We start from the raw sequence: 21421 nt of genomic DNA on the forward strand, positions 1-21421 counted from the left end.
AATGATGGTGCCCTCACTAATGTCAAGTTTATCCCTTAGAGTTGAAAGAGCAGCAACAGTCTTATTGTGGAAGATCTGGCAAACAAAAGGCATGCTATGTCTTTGTAAAGGAGTTGGGTAAACAGCTGTGTATGTGATCTTGGTAAGACGGATTTTGTTTTTCCGGTCTTCATTGTACAGTGCTTCAATGTCTTTCCATCGTGCAACATATGCTTTTCCATCTGTTGTGAATGAAAGTTCCTTATTATGCACAGTTATCCAGTTATTTCTTATATTTTTAAAGGAATGAACATAGTCAAACACAAGAAAGGCATAAGAATTGATAGTCTCTATAAATACTTTACTAGGGTCACCCAATTTAACATAACATGCAACATTTGCATTGCAGTTATCACATACACAAGAAATTATAGTTCCACCAGCTTTGTTAACCACTACAAAAGCTTCTAGTAGAAGTTCCTTGAGTTGATCCGAATCAAGTTTTGCTGGGTAATTAATATCCTCTGTGTTGGCGCCACTGTCACTGGAATCACCCCAGGTAATGTCATCCACGTGAGTAACTGCCTCTTGTTCTGCTGCAGCTGCAAAATAATACAATGTGGTAAGCATGTAAAACTTCCAACTTGTTGTGATATTCAAAAGTATGATTAGTAAAAGTATGAAAGTATGATTACTTTACTTTGTTTTTGCCTGTGCAGTTGCCTCTCAGTCCGGCCTATTTGTTGCTGGGATCTTATCTCAAAGATCTTGTTATGACCCGACATGCGACCTTTCCTCTCAGTCTTCTGGTCCTGGTAGAACCTGATGTCCTTATCTTTCTTCTCCTTGGATTGCTCTCTATATCCTGGAAAGCATCTGGAGCTCCTATGTCAAACAGGTTGTCCGGTTCCAAGACAAATATATTCCTCTTTCCTCCAGGGTCACTTGCTCTTCCTTTGCTCTTCATCAGTGCACTGTGTTTGTCATGGAGTTTCACGAAAAGCTTCATGCAGTTCTGTCTGGTCATCGTCTTAATCCTAGCCATCTGCCAGAATGGGATGATGGCTTCAACCGTTTCATAGGCGAGGTCTTGAACCATGGGTTTCCCTGTATTTTCTGGTAAATTTTGGGGATGAAGGAAGTATTGGAATGCTTGTCTGTTGGTGAGAAGCCGGGAACTATTGATGCAAGCGTAAGTGTATCCGACCATGAAGGTATCAATGAGAGATCTGGTGGACGGCTGACTTGATGCTTGCTTATGGACTGTAGGTGGAGGTTCTGAAACATCAACTGTGCGTCCTCATGGCTCCTTGTTTAATGCCATTGTGAAGTATATTGTGGATAGTTTGCTGGATTTGGATCGAGTTTATGTGCTGGCCTTGATTTTGTACTGTTCAGTGTTGCCTAATAGGTTTCTGTGAATATGATATATGAAATTAAATGCTGGAATCATGCGTGAGTTTTGGTCTAAATTCACTTAAAATTCAAACATCCATACAAAAACCATGTCTCCAGGTTAACAAAATGTCAGGATTTTCAACAATTTCATATCTTTTAAAATTCACGGGGAAAATTCATCAATTCTAACGGTTGCCATATATAAAGTAAATCCTGCTCATTTATTTGGTACCTAATTTGTTGCTCTATAATGGATGGCTAAGAAAATTGTATCACATAATATGCTTAGCAATGCCTCAAAATTGGTCCTTTTGGTACATACTACATACAGATACCAAAGGCCCCCTTACACGGTGGGTAGCCAAAAAGGAAAAGGGATAGAAACCACTCCTACCCTTTCCATCCCCTACATACTCCTATCCCCTCCTCCCTCTTCCCTCCCTCTCATCTTGGCACCTCCTGGATGAGGAGTTATCCCTGCATCCTGTCCATTGCCCTGGGTCAGAAGCAGTGTCGCAAGACACAGCACATCCACAGCAAGGCCGCTTCATTAATTCGGCGACCCTCCCTCTCCGTCCCCTCATGAAGAAAAGAAGAAGACGGGGAGAAATCCCTTCGGGCTGCGTCAAATTATTTCTCATACATACTTCCTCACCCCCCATCCCCCACCCACTCCCCCTCATGCATCACAACATCATCCATACACAACCCCTCTCCATTCTCCCCTGTCTTCTGTCCTCTCCCGTCCTTCCTCCACAGACATTCCTCTCTTTTGTAATGCCCCTTTCACCCCATCCATCCATCTCATCCTAGGACGCCCCCTCATATTCACTCCTTCCGCCTCTGCCTTCCACACCTCTTTTACTAATCTTTCTTCACTCATTCTTCCCATGTGTCCAAACCATCCTAATTCTCTTTCATCAACCCTATCTCCCAACTCCCTTTCCACCCCTGTCTCCTCCTCACCTCCTCAGTTCTCACTCTATCCATCCTAGTAACCCCTATCGTACTTCTCAGGTATTTCATCTCAAACACATTCAAACTCCTTCTCTCTTCCTCTCTTATGTACCATGTCTCTGCCCCATACATTGCTGTCGGCACAATCATTCCTTCATGTAACCTCCTCTTAGCATCCATTCCCAGATGTCTATTTCTCATTACACTTTTTAATCCACCCAGACATTTACTCGCTTCTCTCAATCTACATTCTACCTCCACCCCCCACTCCTCCCTTTCCTGCCACACTCGCACCCAAGTATCTAAAACTATCCACTTCCTCCAGTCTCTCTCCCTTAATGCTCACTTGCAGCCTGCTGTCACTCTCTCCCCTTGTACATCTCATCACCTTACTTTTGCCCACATTTATCTTCAGCTTCCTTCTTTCACACACCTTCTCAAACTCTGTCACTAACTTCCTCAATCCCTCCTCTGATCCTGCTACAAACGCAGTGTCGTCAGCAAACAACAACTGGCTTATTTCCCACTTTTCTCCATTTTCTTTAATCATCTCCAACCCCTGACCCACTACCCTTGCATTCACCTCTCGCACCACCCCATCCATGTAAAGATTGAACACCCAGGGCGACATATCACATCCCTGACGAAGTCTCACCTTTACCTCCAACCATTCACTCTCTCCATTTCTAATCCTAAAGAGTGTTTATGAAACAATATAACCGAGCGAGCTTCCTTAGTCCGTTTTCCGCCTTGTGTAGGCGATAAAATTATTATTTATAAACAATAGCTGGGAGCTCGAGTGTATTGCTGACATGACATTCCTTTGTAACCTAAGTGAGAATTATGAAGAGACTCGAGATTATTCTAAGTAAACAATGTTACCACATAGAACTGTAACAACGAATCTGATTGGTGAAAGGGTAGAGAAGATTCAATTGGTACACGATTATGAGATCACGCCCTTTGGGGAGTATATTATATATAAAGTTAAAGACCATTGGGATATATATATATATATATATATATATATATATATATATATATATATATATATATATATATATATTAGGTAATAAAACTAATTCAAAATATTCCATATACAGATTTGCTAATACTGGAGAAAGATTTGATGGTCTCCCAAAAATTCACAAAGAAATTATCCCTCTTAGACCAATAATATCAAATAGGAACTCCTGCACTAACAAGACCTCAAAATGGCTCACGGAAATTTTGTCACCGTTTGTAGGACGTTTTTCTAAGTCACATATTAAGCACTCTGAAGATTTCATAAGTAAAATCAAAAGCCATAACTTACCAGCCAATAGTAAAATTTTAAGTCTCGACGTAGTTTCCTTATTCACAAAAATCGATACAGGAGAAGTTTCAAGTTTTTAAAGAATAAGTTACAACAATTTCAAAATCAACGCCCACTCTCAGTAAATAAAATCATAAAATTAACAGAGCTATGTATCAGAACTAATGTTTTCTCTTTCAAAGATCATTTCTATAAACAAAAATATGGTTGTTCGATGGGATCATATATATATATTGTGAGTGCCGATTGCACTATGTATAAGAATATTTGATGTATGATGTTCTACAGATAAAGTATAATATGTATCGAGGTTAATTACTAATCATGGCTGGTGCTAGATCTGTGTTAAGCACCAATTGTATAATATTCAAGTGTACTGACAATGGTATGTACTAAAATTAATTACAAATCATGGTTTACGATATTTGATGTATGTATAGTGCAGAGTACTATGTCTGGGTGGATATGAGAAAATATCTGACATGTAAAGGAGCCTAGAGTCTAATGGCAATCATAATCACGTGTTGTTACGCATGCGGTTACTATGTATGTACAATATATGTAAATTGTCTTTGTCGAAGTTGATGTATTGTAGTGAATAATTAACTATGTTATAAAATGAAATAGAATTAAAGAAGTCATATGAAAGGGAGAATGTTGAGTAGAACGTGACTTATATATATTTAATGTGGATCCTTTCAATTTGGTATTCCTCCGCTAAAAAAGTAGTGCCCCATCCTCTTCGTGAGGAACGTACAAGTATTGTTCTTTCTGTGTCTAGTTGTCAAAGTGACAACACCTTCGGGTGTGTGATAGGAAGCATAATTGGTAAGCATTAGCAGAGTGAATTATTATTTTCTTATGTAATTTGACTTATGAAATATTTGAAAATATAACCAAGAGTTAGTGTGGACGTTATGTTAATTAGTGATATCCGTGATTTGATTGAATAGGAACGGATCACGGAAGTATAGAGTGATGAATATTGAAGGGGCGGAAGAAGAAAGAAAATAATGGTATGAAACATACAGTTTATCATGTACTAATTATTGAATTATAGAGGTTTGTCATGGTTGAATATAGTGCTATTTTGATAGCTTGATTATGAATGTAAATTACAATGTTGAATTGATTTACAGAAACCACCACCACCACCACACCACACCATACCATATCACATATACAGCCAGATATATACCTTCACACCAGTGAGACTGAACTAAGAGAATAAAGAAGACAAGCGTGGTGCGTAACATTATTACTTCCTCCTTTACCTCTGTACCTCACGACCGACGACTACAACAGACGGCGTTGACAGTTTCATTATTTTCCGGAAACAGTTTCATTATGCTGTTTCTGCAATTCATGTTGAGGTACAGGGAAGGAGGAATGCCGCCATCAAGATCCAGAAGTTGACTGCATGCGGCCGGCATGGTGACCAGAGCAACAGTGATCCATAAGAAGTATCAACGTATTAAATGATAAAATGACCATGACTGTGAGTATATGAATGGAATAACTTGCTAGACTCAGGAGCCAAGCAAAGGAAGTCAGTGTTGAACATTTAAGAATGCTGTGATTGAACAATGAACCATGAGGGTAGTAGGAAAGTGTAATTTGAATTAATATATATATAATTTGTGTGGGTTAATGTTGAGGATGGATCAAGAAAGTGTAGTAATAGGAGATTATGTAATCATTTTAGAATGAGGTATGAGATTCCTTGGTGTATTTAATATTGATATGTAAATTGGTGGTGCATACTATAATGTTTAAGTGCTTTGATCACGAGAAGAATGGAAGGTAGTCTTTGAACATAGTTTTCTAGTTTATTCTACAACATATTATCTATAATAAGGTGTACAGATTGTTGAGATCCAGTGTAGACATCATGTTAGTTAACATTGTTACACAAATTGATGAATAACAGGTAATTATGAGTGAACTTGGAATTTAAATGAGGTATAGTTTCTAGTTGCATTTATTTGTATTTAGTGTGAGTGAGCCTTGAATATTCTATATTGAACAAAATGGATAAAGCTACAGTGTATCAACTAAAATCATATCTAAAGGCAAAGAATCAAACTTGTTCTGGCAATAAGGCAGAACTTATGAATAGGATACAGGAGTTGATTACAGCTGAGGAATTAGAAACAGACGAAGTCATTCTGGAGATATTAGCTTTCAATAGAACACATGTAGAAGAAGGAACAGATGGTACATTGAAACCAATAGATAGTGTGTCTCAAGTAGGGGATAGTGACATAGGTAATCAATTAGGTAAGGTGATAGCTAAGAGGGCGAGCTTAGATATCAAATTACAGAAGTTGAAAAGGAAACAAGAGTTGGAAATGGAAATGCATAGATTAAAATTAGAACAGGATAGGCTTGAGTTGGAAACAGAATTAGAATCAGCTATAGCAGAATTTAATAGTTTGAGTAAATTTGACAATAACGTAAATGGTAATGTAGAGAATGATCCTCGTGACTGCAGAAGTACACATCAGAATAATAGTGATAGTCAACAGACAAATAGAGACATGGTTGCGACTTTAATGACAAAGAACATGATGCCTGTCCATGTGATTCATAAATTCAATGGTCAGTTAGATAAATATTCTGAATTTATTAGAGATTTCGATATGTTGATTGATAGCAAGCATGCCAGATAGTGAAAGGTTACAATATCTAAAACAATATACTGAAGGTAAACCACACAACATAGTTAGAATGTGTTTGAATTTAGATACAAACGAGGGTTATCAAAGAGCTAGAAGTGAATTAAACAAAAGATACGGTAATAAAGAAAGGATAGCTTTAATGCACATAGATAAGGTTCTAGCTTGGCCTGAAATTAAAGAAGAGAATGTTGAGGCATTAGACGACTTCATCGTTGAATTGAATTCATGTATAAGTGCTATATCGGGCATTAATTATGGAATTTCAGAATTACAAAATCTTAGGACGTTGCGTCAGTTGGTTGAGAAATTACCTAGACACTTACAGGATAGATGGAGGAGACTAGTCGACGAGGTAGCTGAGAGTGGGAAGCTAGTGGACATTAAAGACTTAGTCAGATTTCTAGAGAAAGAAGTAAAAATATTGAGTAACCCAACATTTGGGAGAAGTAGTAAGGGAGGATTTAGAGATAAGATAGTAGAAGCGAACACATGGAGTTCAAATAGAAAGACGAATTATAAGAAAGGTATAGAACCTTATGATGGAAGAGTCCATGTCAATGTGACACACAAAGCAAGAGTTTCTTGTTGGTTATGTCAGGAAGAACATGTCATTGATGTATGTCCAGAATTAAGATGGTTAAGTTATGAAGAGAAGTTGAATAGAGCTTACAATTTAGAACTTTGCTTTAAGTGTTTAAGGAAAGGACATAAAGCGTTTCAATGTAGAGTAATTCGTACTTGTGAACAATGCGGTGGTTCACATCTTACAATTATGCATAGGATGAATAAGAACTTCAAGGTTGAAGGAAGTAAAGAAGTAACGGCAAATCCAGCGGTCACTAATGAGGTTGATGATTCTAGAATTCAAGTATTATCCAGTCAATTGAAAGATTCAGTAGGAGACACTACTGCTATCCCAGTTCAAGTAGAGTTAAATGGTAAAGTTGTTACTACCAGATGTTACATTGACAATGGTAGCTCAGTCACATTTTGCACTAAGAATTTATTGCAGAAGCTTGGAATGACAGACATGAATTATCAGTCAACTACACTACAAGTAAGTACAATTGTAGGTACAAGAGGAATGTCTTGTCTAAATGTTGAAGGGATGTCAGTAGCCAACATAGAAGGAAATAACCAAATTAGATTACCACCTGTATTTGCAGTGAATAAACTTCCTCTCAATCACAGTCATAATATCAGAAAGAATGATATAGAAAGGTGGAAACATTTGATGAAGTTAGAATTTGATCACAGCCAAGGAGAGATAGAAATCATGATAGGTATTAATGTCCCAGAGGCGTCTGAACATTGGGAAGTTGTACATGCAGAGAAACCAGGAGATCCGTATGCTGTGAGAACACGTTTAGGGTGGATATTGTGTGGAAGAATAATAGACAATAATCATGAAATTCCTGTGAATAAGATAAAGGTTGATGGTAATTATTTAGAAAGGAAACTGATTGAATCTTATAATAGAGAGTTTGTAGATTCATCACTGAATTCAGTAGAACCTAGTATAGAGGATAGAAGATGGTTACAATTTGTCGAGTCTGGGTGTAGGCAAATGAATAATGGAAAGTATGAGATCCCTTTACCAATGACAGAGAAACCTAGGATAGTTCCTAACAGTGAACCTATGGCAGTCAAAAGACTTCAACAATTGAAGCGTAAGTTTAAGGATTGTGAATATTATCGGCAGTATAAGCAATTTATGACTAATTTACTAGAGAAAGGGTACGCTGAAGAAGTACCTAAGTATGAAGTGAGTAATCAACAAGCTTGGTATGTTCCACATTTTGGAGTGCAACATCCTACAAAAAGGGATAAAGTACGTGTAGTATTTGATTGTGCAGCACGTGTAAATGACTTATCGTTAAATGATTTGTTGAGACAAGGACCTGACATCAACAATCTTTTGTTAGGTGTCCTTTTGGGATTTAGATTAGGACTATATGCATGTACTGCGGATATAGAAACTATGTATTATCAAGTTAAAGTGCCTGAAGATGATAGAGATTACTTGCGTTTCTTATGGTGGAAGGATGGACACATAGGAAGTGATATAGTTAAACTGAGGATGACTTCTCATCCATTTGGTGCTAGTTGCTCCCCTAGTATTGCAAATTATGCTTTAAAACGAGTTGTGCAAGATCACGGGAGTCAGTTTCATAAATCAGTAAGTGAAATAGTTCTTAATAACTTCTATGTTGATGATATGTTGGTGTCATCCGATGACATTAATGAGTTGATTGACAATTATAATAATGTGATAGATCTTTGTAGTAAAGGTGGATTTAATTTGACAAAGTTCAATAGTAATTCCCGTGAAGTTTTGAAGAATATACTCAAAGATAAGCGTAGTGATGATATTGAGAAGTTCATTGAGGATGAAGAAGTGGTACAAAAGACATTAGGATTGAATTGGTCTCTTGGCAAGGATGAGATGAGCATATCAATCAACATTGATGAAATACCTAGAACAAAAAGAGAATTGCTAGCAGTAATTGGTAAAATTTACGACCCACTGGGCATGGTAGCACCAGTTGTTCTTGAAGGAAGGGTATTATTACAAGAATTATTCAGAAACGGCATTGGATGGGATTGTACTTTGAGTGAAATAGATCAAGGATTAATAAATGTTTGGATGTCAAGAGTAAATAAGCTCAAGTTGTATAGTATTGATCGTTGTACTAAGAAAGGTATAACGTCAAAGGTAGAGGCAATTGAGTGTCACATATTTTGTGACTCTAGTGAAATAGCATATGGTTCAGTGGTATATTTAAGATACAAACATATTGATGGTACGATCCAGTGTAGCTTCATATTGGGAAAAGCTAAAGTAGCACCTTTAAAATCAATTACAATTCCAAGACTTGAATTGGTGGCAGCCACGCTAGCCATTAAATTGAAGTGTGTGATAGTGAGAGAACTACCTTTAAAGTTAACTCAAATTTATATTTGGACAGATTCAACTACAGTATTAAAATATTTGCATAATGATCACTTAAGATTTAAAACCTTTGTAGCTAATCGAGTGTCTCAGATTCGAGAGAACTCTGAGGATGTATGTTGGATGTATGTCTCCAGCAGGGATAATCCTGCTGACGATGTCACTAGAATGAGACAGACCAGTAGATGGTCTGAAGGACCTGCTTTCTTGTCCCAAAATGAAGAGATCTGGCCAGTTCAACAGCAGATAAATAAGGAAGATTTTTCGAATCTTGAAATTAAGAGGGTTATGGCAGTTGATGTTATAATGTCACGACTAGTTTGTCACTATTCTTCATGGTTCAAGTTGCTAAGAGCATGTAGTTATCTTATATTATTTGTCAGACATTTGCAAAGAAAAGGCGTGTCAATTATCGAACTCAATGTTCAATTAATGGAAGTTGCTGAAGAAAGAGTAATCAAATTTGTACAAAACTGCTATTTTGCTAAGGAGATTGTTTATTTATCCAAAAATGATCCTATTAATCTTTCCAGTTCTATAAGGAAACTTAAACCTATGTTACTGAATGGTATACTCAGGGTAGGAGGCAGATTAATTAACCTAGAATTGCCCTTGGATATGAAACATCCAATTATTCTTCCCCATGAACATCATGTGACCAGTTTAATCATTCAACATTATCATATGAAAGTAGGACACATGGGAAGGCAAGCAGTATTAAATCAATTGAGACAGAAATACTGGGTTATTAAGGGTAATTCAGCTGTAAGGAAAGTATTATCTAAATGTGTTAGCTGTAGACGCTTCAAGAGTTCAACGATCACTCAGGAGATGGCAGCCTTGCCAGTAGATAGAGCAAATGTAAATCAGAAACCATTTTTTGTAACTGGAGTAGATTGCTTTGGGCCATTTTTTGTGAAGAGAGCACGATCTCGAGTCAAGAGATATGGAATATTATTTACTTGTCTATCCATTAGAGCCATACATCTAGAGATTTTACATGATTTGACGGCAGAAAGCATGATAAATGCATTTACCAGGTTTATGTCCAGAAGGGGTACAGTTAGTAAATTGATTAGTGACCACGGCACAAATTTCATTGGAGCAAATAAGGTATTGAAGGACAATCTTATCATGCGTCATATTGGTAATGAATTAACAAAGAGAGGTGTGGACTGGGTATTCACTCCTCCTGGAGGTTCTCATTATGGTGGTGTTTTTGAAAGAATGATAGGATTAGTCAGACGAGTGTTAGAAGTTGTGATAGGTTCACAAACCTTGTCTGATGATAGTTTGAGTACATTTTTTTGTGAAGTTGAGAGTATAATCAACAGTCGACCTCTGACTGTGGTATCAAATGATGTGAACGATTTCTGTCCCATCACTCCTAATTCTTTACTTAATTTGGATAATTATGTAGTGACACTCGATGGTGGAGAAATGATCTGTGAGAGCAGAAGGAAGTGGAAACAGATACAGCATTTAGCCAAAGAGTTTTGGCGGAGATGGCAAAAGGAGTATTTGCCTTGTTTGCAAGAACGTCAGAAATGGTTGAAAGTTAACAGAAATCTCAAAGAAGGAGATATTGTCTTAATGGTAGAAAATAACACACCACGCAGTCATTGGTTATTGGCAAGAGTTGTGAAAGTGATAAAAAGCACAGATGGACTGATTAGACAAGTAGAAATAATACGTGGTAAGAAACTTTATAAGCGACCTATTTCTAAATTAATACTATTATTAGAAGGTGACTCAGTGTAAAAATGACCTCCCGTCATTGATGTTGTGATCTTGGATGATCACAAAGGGGAGGGTGTGAGTGCCGATTGCACTATGTATAAGAATATTTGATGTATGATGTTCTACAGATAAAGTATAATATGTATCGAGGTTAATTACTAATCATGGCTGGTGCTAGATCTGTGTTAAGCACCAATTGTATAATATTCAAGTGTACTGACAATGGTATGTACTAAAATTAATTACAAATCATGGTTTACGATATTTGATGTATGTATAGTACAGAGTACTATGTCTGGGTGGATATGAGAAAATATCTGACATGTAAAGGAGCCTAGAGTCTAATGGCAATCATAATCACGTGTTGTTACGCATGCGGTTACTATGTATGTACAATATATGTAAATTGTCTTTGTCGAAGTTGATGTATTGTAGTGAATAATTAACTATGTTATAAAATGAAATAGAATTAAAGAAGTCATATGAAAGGGAGAATGTTGAGTAGAACGTGACTTATATATATTTAATGTGGATCCTTTCAATTTGGTATTCCTCCGCTAAAAAAGTAGTGCCCCATCCTCTTCGTGAGGAACGTACAAGTATTGTTCTTTCTGTGTCTAGTTGTCAAAGTGACAACACCTTCGGGTGTGTGATAGGAAGCATAATTGGTAAGCATTAGCAGAGTGAATTATTATTTTCTTATGTAATTTGACTTATGAAATATTTGAAAATATAACCAAGAGTTAGTGTGGACGTTATGTTAATTAGTGATATCCGTGATTTAATTGAATAGGAACGGATCACGGAAGTATAGAGTGATGAATATTGAAGGGGCGGAAGAAGAAAGAAAATAATGGTATGAAACATACAGTTTATCATGTACTAATTATTGAATTATAGAGGTTTGTCATGGTTGAATATAGTGCTATTTTGATAGCTTGATTATGAATGTAAATTACAATGTTGAATTGATTTACAGAAACCACCACCACCACCACACCACACCATACCATATCACATATACAGCCAGATATATACCTTCACACCAGTGAGACTGAACTAAGAGAATAAAGAAGACAAGCGTGGTGCGTAACATTATTACTTCCTCCTTTACCTCTGTACCTCACGACCGACGACTACAACAGACGGCGTTGACAATATATATATATATATATATAAAATAAGATAAAACAAATCACTACGTCACTACAAAGCTCACGTATTAGCTTGTATACGTGCTGTCGGGGGATTCCTTTGGATCACGCTGTATAATAATTAACGGAAGGACGATACAGAAGAAAACCACTTCCTTTTCACTCTCCTGGACAGAAGATTATAACTAAAAGGAGTGAGTTGCCATATCTATAGGGGAGGACCACAATGGCGACAAGAGTCGAAAGGGGCGACACGAGAGGCGACATTGGCGGCAGCCAAGGAAAGAACGCACGCAATAAAACGTATCTGAAGAATAGCGCACGCAACTCAACGCACGCTACTGAAACGTCACCGAAGAGAAGCGGTGAACGCACGCAACTAAAGAAGACTAGACTTAAAGAATTTAATGCAAGATACGTGCTTACACATGTGAAGAGAATCGGTGCAACCAAGCATTCATCGCACGCAATGTCTTCGAACAAACAAAACAAGATAATACGTCTGCAAACAAAACTCAAACAACTACCACGAACTCCAGGTAACATACGGGACCAAGAAGTGCACGCAAATCACCACGCTGGTACAAGGACGAGCTAGTGAGAGAGAGGGACGACCACAAGGACAAGGTTGATGTGCTGTTGAGCTGCGCGCCCGTACGTATTGAGGGACGACTACAAGTTGAGGGAATCGATTCAAATCGACACTATCAACAGAGAAGGTAGAAATTAACATGTATTATACTTGTAATTATAGTTTGGATGGCCATGAAAGTTCTCCGTCAAATTTCCCAAAGTTTTCGGGTGAAGAAAATACAATAGGGATAGATAGATCCGTTAACATAATTGATACACTGATACTGACAAAAACATATTAGATGGAAAGAAAAAGATCGAAATGTTGAAAGAAAATGTAGATTCTGAGAAGGGTAGGGCTAGGCTTATAGTAAATTTCCAGTAAATGGAAAATATAAACAAATATGACGTCTATAAGAAATTATTAATTAAACACCTTAAATTAAATTGTGATCAGGGACCTATCAGGTCTTTAGTTAGAATGATAAAGACAACAAAAACAAACGAAACAAACACAATATTTAGTAAAAATGGAAAGATGGTCTAAGGACATGATTTCTATGTTGAAGGATTCAGATTGGATAGAAAGTAGATCTAGTGATATGTTAAAGGTTTCTCAGGATACTAAGTTATTAGCAGTTGCACTATTGATATACAACAGTGACAAGATGAGTGCAGAAAAGCTATAAAGGGATCTTGAAGAAACAATGGACTTAGGGGAGATAAATTATCTTTTACAAGGTTATCAAGAAAGTAAAGCAATTACTTCATATGTCATGACATTAGGAATGCAACAACAGAACTAGGAACTCTAGGAGTGATTACAAAAACAGAGGATCTGAACATAGAGTTAAAAGCATTTCAAGGAATGCTAGACTTGATTACCATAATTGTAACCAATGGGACATATAGAACAAGGGTGTTATTTTGAGATTATTTATAGGAACTGCAAATATGAGGGTCATGATGAGTATCATTGTAGAAACCCACCTTTCTGTCTGTATCACAACAGAGTAGGGCATAGAACACAGGATTGTAGAGCAATTCCAATTTTCGTATTCATCTAGAAACAAGAGGAAAATCCCAGACATAAAACAAATCAACACTACAGAGTTGACCCTAGAGCGACAAATAGACATTATAGGTTACTGGTCAGTGATAAAAAAGAGAACAACACAAGAGAAAATTTTAAATTTACTATAACAATTGGAAGGACTTCTGTAGGACCCATCATTGCATCATTGCAGGTAAGGTATTCAATAGATCTATTCAAATATCTATTGATACGGGATCTGTAGTAAATGTTATAACCAGCAAATTTTTAAACTAATTAAAACCAGGAGAGAAAATATTGGAACCAATCCACTACTAATTGCTATGAGTAACAGGAAGTCAGTTAAAAACATTAGGTAAGAATGTGTAAGAGGCTGGTAGAAAAGCTGGTAGAAAGAGGGGTAGAAGGCGGAAGTTGCATTTTTATGGGTTAGGTATTTACAAATATAATAGTCGAAGGAAAATGAGTTGCATAAGTTCGTTCTCCGCTTTGAGTTTATAAACAATGGTCGAGGGCCCATTGCTGACTTGTAGTATTTGTAACCTAAGTGAGATATACAGAGATTCGAGGTTACTTAAGTAAACAGCATTGCCAATAGACTTGCAACAACAATTCTGATTGGGGAAAGGGTGGAGGAGAAAATTCAATTGGTTCACAATTGTAAAATCACGCCTTTTGGGGGAGGATCATAAATATAAAGTTAAAGATCATTGGACAAAAGAAATCACTACGTCACTGAAAGCTCACCTAGGACCTGGCTTACGTGTTCTCGGGGGATTCCTTGATTGTATTTCAGAGAAACACGCTGTATAAGAATTAAGGGAAGAAAGGAAGAAACCTTTCTAACTTTCATTCCCCCTAGACATAAGACAATAACAAAGGAAAATATTACATCTAAACGGAACTTGAATAGTGGATGATTGGAGGCAACAGGGCCTAACAACTAAAATATGTGGTGTACTATATCCATAAGTGAGGACCACAAGGACGACAAGAGTCGACAGGACTAACAGTGAAGAAAGATGGGTGGAAATTGATGAGTGATAGTTATAGAAGGACCTGTCTTCCCAGGAGATTTATTGATAGGATTTGCAACTATGAGAAAATAGGACATGATCATACGTCGGGGTGAGTTAGGGATTTTAGTGAAATCACAGTTAATCCCATTTTTTAATTAATCAGACTTAGGGCCAGTATCTGTGATAAGAGAACCTATTGAGATAGATGGGGAAGATGACAATGCTATATTGGATAATAGCGGGGTAGAGCGGTCTATTCAAGAATAGATAACACAAGACAAGAGGAAGAAAAAGACACACAGTGAACACAACTCAGGTGTTAAAAATACCAGAAATTAATTAGAATTCATCAACTCCAAATGAATCTTTGCTAATTGTGGAAGGTGGCATTACTACACTCCAGAGCAATTAACATAGTACAAGTGCAGTTGAAAGGATTCACTGCAGACTCCGAAATTTTAACCATCCCAGAATCAATTAGAATAAAAGGTTTAAATTTGAACAGGGTACATATACTAGTTATTAGTACTTTGAATAAAGACATAGTCTTAGGAAAAGGTACACAAATAGGATGTTTTCATGTCTGTCCATGACTCATTAAGATTTTAAATGAGAGTCCTGAAGAGGTGAAATCACCAATTTCATCAATCTGTTCAATTCAGGAAGAAACATATTTGGGAGAGAAATGTAATAGTCAACTAGAGCCTACTTGTAGTCCAGAGTTGGAATAAATTTTAATTGCATTGCTAGTGAAGCAATTGCTTTGCCGGGGGGACGCCTCGGGCAAAACAATTGTATTAAAGCATCAGATCAAATTAAGACCAGTAACTCAACCTATTTATATACATCCCTACAGATTACCGCATTCTAAGCTAGCAATTGTAGATAAATTGTTATTGAAATATTATCTTAGGATGTCATACAACCCAGTGAAAGTGAATGGAACTTCCCATTGATTCTGGTGCCAAAATCAGATGGTACCATGCGTTCAGTTATTGATTATATGAAACTGAAAAGAGGACAATACCTGATCGACTACCGTTACCAGTGATAGCAGGTATATTTCGTAGTTTGGGAACTGATAATCGGTATTTTAGCACTAAAGATATCAAATCAGCAATGTGGCAAATCGAGCTGCACTATACGTTCAAACGAATGCCATATGGGTTATGTAATAGTCCATCATCTTAGATTAATGAACATAGTACTAGATGGGTTGTTAGGAAACACAGCCAGTGTATTTCTACACAACATTCTGATAGGTTTCCAAACAGCAACTGAGCACTTTAAACTGAGGCAGGGTTGAAAGTAAAACTTGAAAAATGTAAGTTTTTGCAAGACAGTGTTATTTATTTGGAACATAAGATAGACATGGAATTAGTACTGTGAACTCAAGAAGAAGCAGTAAAGATTTACCGAATACCGAACAATATAGAGAAAGTTAGAAGTTTCTTGGGATTGACAGGGTATTATAGGAAGGCTATTAAAGGATATGAGGACATAGCTAATCCATTAAGTTCTTTGTTAAGGAAAGACTCAAAGTTCATTTGGGGACCTGAGCAACAACAAAATTTTGACAAGTTGATAGATAAAACATTACAGAGAGGGAAACCTTAGCAGTGACATATTCACTAGAGAGTTTTAGAGATATAATACTGGGATATCCAATCAGAGTGTGGACTGATCATACAGCTATTCAGAACTTATTCAAACATAAGAATCTTAGAGGCAGATTAGCCAGGTGGTTTACTACACTTCAATGTTACGAGGTTAAGTTTGAATACATTCCAGGTAGGAAGAACGTTGCAGCAGATGCACTATCTAGGAATATTAGCCAACCAACGACAGGGTTGATCAAATTTACCTGCATTTTTAATGAACTAGTAACATTAGATGAGACATTGATAATAAGGGAACAAAGAAGAGATAAGACTTGAGAAAAAAGTTGTTCAGAGCTATTCTTCCAAAACTTACGAAGGGGTATAAGATAGAAGAATTTTATTTGAGCAATGGACTTTTATATAGAAAAACAGTCGTAAGTGGGAAGGATATTTCTAGGGGCCCAGTGAATCAGTTGGTATTTCCACAAACTCTTATACCAGAGATATCAAAATTACTTCATGATAGTAATTATAGTTCTCATCAAGGAAAGGATAAAACTTATAGACAATCACAATTTAGATGTTTTTGGTCAGGCATGAAAAGAGATATTTATTTACATATTGATAATTAATGCTTGATTCCACTTTCCGCCTTATGTAGGTAATAAAATTAGAATCTATAAACAATAGCCGGGAACTTGAGTGTATTGCTGACAAGACATTCCTTTCTAACCTAAGTGAGAATTATGAAGGGACTCGAGATTATTCTAAGTAAACAATATTACCATATAGACTTGTAACAGCGAGTCTGATTGTTGAAAGGGCAGAGACGGAGAAAATTCAATTGATCCACGACTGTCAGATCACACCCTTTAGGGAGGATCTTAAATATAAAGTTAAAGATTATTGAACTAAAAAAAAACACTACGTCACTGCAAAGCTCATGTAGGATCTTTCATACGTGCTCTCGGGGGATTCCTTTGGATCACGCTATGTAAAGATTAACGGAAGAAAGATACAAAAGAAAACCACTTCCTTTTCACTCTCCTGGACAGAAGAATATAACTAAAAAAAGCGAATTGCCATATCCAAAAAGGAGGATCACAATGACGATTACAGTGGCTACAGTGTTGATAAGACTAACAGTTGCAAGAGAGGTTACAGAGGGGCGACAAAAGTCAAAGGGATGACAAGAAAGTCAACATGCTTGTTTTTGGGAGAGTAAATAGATCAAATATTCCCAACCCTTCTACTCAGTAGACTCCCCTATCCCATTCCTTCTTATTTGCTAATCCACCCTCCTTTTCTCAGCTTTTTCTTCTCCTACTCAAAAGAAGTTTTGGCAGGTAGAGGTTTTCCTGAAACCCCATCAGAAGCCAATTGGATGATGAGATATATCGCGAGGTCCCTACTCGTTGTGGGAGGCGAAACCTCATATGGTAATAGAAATAGGGTAGAGGGAATACCTTTGACTGCCGAGTCTCTTTCCATCTTTCAATGTACTCAGAGAGTAGCTACTCCGACTTCATATTATACGGAACAAAACGTGAAGACAAATCGAATTGTGAAATACTCTACTCGTGTCTGGGGCTCCCTAACGGTGAATGGTAGTTTTCTGGAATTTTCCGACTCTGCAGAGACTTTTCTTTTATTGCTTGAGACATCAGGCAACTGGAGTATCTTCTTCCATGTGCTATCTCTTTATTTTTCGATATATGGTGTGGACCTATGAAAATAAACTAACCATGGCGGCTACTATCACTATTAACTCTAACCCTTCACCAACTCCTGACCCTTCTCCTGAACCTCCCGATCCCCCTTCAAATTTGCTCGATTCCAGTGTTGACGACCATAGTACGGAAAAGCCAAAGTTCCCTGTCAACGACCCTGGTTAAGATGAGGACAATAGAAACACTGCTACGAAACCATCATCTACTACTTCGAAGCCTTATATTCATACAAATAATGAAGGAGGGCAAGTCTCTGTGTTTTCTATCATCTTTGTGGAAGCACCTCCAGTAAGTTTTATTTTTTATCTTATTCACAAGAAATTTTCAACATTTTGACCCGTTAAGGAGATAAGAAATAGATTAAGTAATCAAGCACAGTCTTTGGAAACTTGGGTAATATTCCTAAATACTGAAGGTTCTTTAAAAGCATCCAGGAAATACACTTCAGATATTGGTGTCAGGTACTCATTAATTGAGGAGTTTCCTCTTAGTCTAGATGCTTATGTACCACCAAAACTCCAGAATGGAAAGCATCCAACAGACTGTATACATCACCATTCTCATGCAACACCAACACCACTCGACGTCCGACCTCACCGTCTGGCTGGCGCCACCTAGCTCAGCAATATATACGTAGCACTCGGAACCAAGATACACACACAGACATACGAACGCACACATAAATGCGGTCGATCGCCAATTCCGAATAACACACGATAACACAGTAGTAATCAACCCTTGCCCCCAGGATATATTATACATTATAAAAAGGGATATAAGAGATAATTTAAGAACTAACAACAACCATGTAAAGGGCCGGATTTTCCTATTAAAATTGTTTTCAAGGTGACTAAAGAGCACCTCAGAATTCTACAGAGACAGCACTTCCGCCCCACAAAAACGGAGTGCACAGCTCCAAGAGCGTCGGTCTGAGAGACGTGCCCTGTGTAAAGTAGTGTAGTGCAAACTCTGTGAAAAACTATGTATAATACTATACTGGAAACTCTATGTAAAACTGTGTATAAAAGTGTAGTGAACTCCCCTTAGAATTGTGTAATAAAGTGAAGAAACTCAAGATCGTATCTGTAATTTCAAGAAGATACGTAAATAGCAACGAAGGGTAGCTATAAGACTCAGAAATGTTAAGACATCCAAAGCCTCCTAGGTGGCTGATGGTAGCTACTTGTGGGGATAGAGGCAATTTAATTGAAGTAAAAATTTTCTTAAGACACAAAACTGGATCCATTAATAGGCAGGTTATAGCTCGTTTTGGTAAAAATAGTTTTCTTGTCAACACGAAGTCCGATACCCAGGTAGAAATTCGCAAGTGAAAGCGTGTTAAAGGAAGTTAAACCTCACTATAATTTTAGTTATGTAAAGCATGTAATATTTAATGAATAATTTTATGATTTTATGGAAGAAGAAATACTTGACATGTGCCCAGATAGCGTATGGAATGTTTATAAGATTCCCAAGTCAAGTATGATTATCTTGACTTTTATAAGTGCCATCATACCTACAGAATTGATAATTGAAAGGACAGACGCCCCCCAAATCAGGCTCGCCCAAAATGGCTCGACAAAGAAACTGAAAAAAATATTGCTAAAAAGAGACAGGCTTATAAGAATTACAAGTGCTTAAGTGCACCTAATGACTATCAAAGTTACGTAATAATAAAGAGAGATTTAAAAAAGAAAAGAAAAAAAATCGAAAACAACAATACGAAATAAATATCGCTGATAAATCCAAAGAGAATACCAAATAATTTTATAGTTACATTAGAGTTAAAAGGTTATTAGGAATCACATTGGCTCAATATTATCTGCTGACGGTCAAATTGAGTATTCAAATGAAGGAATGTGTGATGTTTTAAACAACTATTTTAGCTCAGTATTCGTAAACGAAACACCTCAGAGTGACCTATAAACTAAAACCTGTGAAAAATCTAGTATGGACGGTAAAAAAAAAAAAAAAAAAATGTGTATAGAGAAAATCAAAATTAATAGAATACCAGGGCCTGACGGTTGACATCCAAGAATCTTAAAGGAAATGAAAAATGAGATTGTTGTTCCATTAGAAATTATTTTCAAAAAATCCATCATATTCAGAGATGTCCCAAGAGAATGGAAGCCAGCTAACGTTACTCCCATATTAAAAAAAGTGACAAAAAGAAACCAAGTAACTACAGGCCCATAAGCTTGAGTTCAATCATAGGAAAAATAATGGAAACTATCATCAGAGATGCTATCGAGCATTATTTAGAAAGTAACTGTGATAAATAATAACCAGCATGGATTCAGACGGAAACGTTCTTGCGTGACTAACTTACTCGAATTCTACAACACAGTTATCTCGAATTATGACAAAAGAAACAATATAGATTTAACATATCTAGACTTTACAAAAGCTTTTGATGCCGTCCCCCACGAAAGGCTACTTACTAAACTTAGCTTCACACGGAGTAAGTGGTAGCCTATCAATTTGGACTAGAAATTGGTTGAATGATCGTAAACAGAGAGTTGCTCTAAATGGCAAAACTTCTAAATGGAAAAATGTTATAAGTGGAGTTCCTCAGGGTTCCGTTCTTGGGCCACTTCTATTCATAGTATATATAAATGATATAGACCACGGACTAAAATCTACTGTCTCCAAATTTGCTAATGATACAAAATTGTGCGGAATGGCAAATAATCACTTTTCATGAAAGTAGCAGTTGCCGACAAGACTGACGAGTTAAACACCATATGAGGACGGAGCCTTTATTTGTACGACGTTTCGCTTATTACAACTTTTTCAAGTACAAGTTGTGATACATATGCTTGAGATTAATTCAGGGGAAAGGAGGGAACGAGGAGAGAGAAAAGAAGTAGGGGGGAAGGAAGAGGAGGAGGAGGAGAGGAGGAGGAGGAGAGGAGGAGGAGGAGAAGGGGGATTGAAACTGGGAAAGGTTGAGAATACTGGCCCAAACGTCCGCGGGCAAAATGTTCACAAAGGGTGGTTTATTTTTTTATTTTTTTATTTCTCAAGCATATGTATCTCAACTTGTAATTGAAAAAGCTGTAATAAGCGAAACGTCGTACAAATAAAGGCTCCGTCCTCATATGGTGTTTACCTCAAATGATCACTTAAATCATTTACATATTCAAGAAGATTTAGATAAATTACAGCAATGGTCTGAAAAGTGGCTAATGAAATTTAACACAAGTAAATGCAAGGTTATGCACATGGGTAAAAATAACAGTGAGTACGATTACAAGTTATTTGGAA

General features: G+C 36.9%; 2 protein-coding genes across 2 annotated transcripts; both read left to right on the forward strand.

Annotated features, from left to right (window-relative positions):
* Positions 1-6379: 6379 nt before the first annotated feature.
* On the forward strand, positions 6380-9834 carry LOC143037804 (uncharacterized). Its single transcript, XM_076206360.1, has 2 exons — positions 6380-9601; positions 9817-9834. The coding sequence occupies exons 1-2, from the start codon at positions 6380-6382 to the stop codon at positions 9832-9834; spliced, it is 3240 nt and encodes a 1079-aa protein (XP_076062475.1).
* Positions 9835-10063: 229 nt separating this feature from the next.
* LOC143037691 (uncharacterized) lies at positions 10064-12162 on the forward strand. Its single transcript, XM_076206231.1, has 2 exons — positions 10064-11879; positions 12003-12162. Exon 1 carries the CDS (start codon positions 10115-10117, stop codon positions 11042-11044), a length of 930 nt encoding a protein of 309 aa, XP_076062346.1. The 5' UTR covers positions 10064-10114; the 3' UTR covers positions 11045-11879; positions 12003-12162.
* The last annotated feature ends 9259 nt before the right edge of the window (positions 12163-21421 follow it).

This window comes from Oratosquilla oratoria, chromosome 23 (genome assembly GCF_046742065.1).
Source record: "Oratosquilla oratoria isolate Oo_2021 chromosome 23, ASM4674206v1, whole genome shotgun sequence".
NCBI classification, from domain to species: Eukaryota; Metazoa; Arthropoda; class Malacostraca; order Stomatopoda; family Squillidae; genus Oratosquilla; species Oratosquilla oratoria.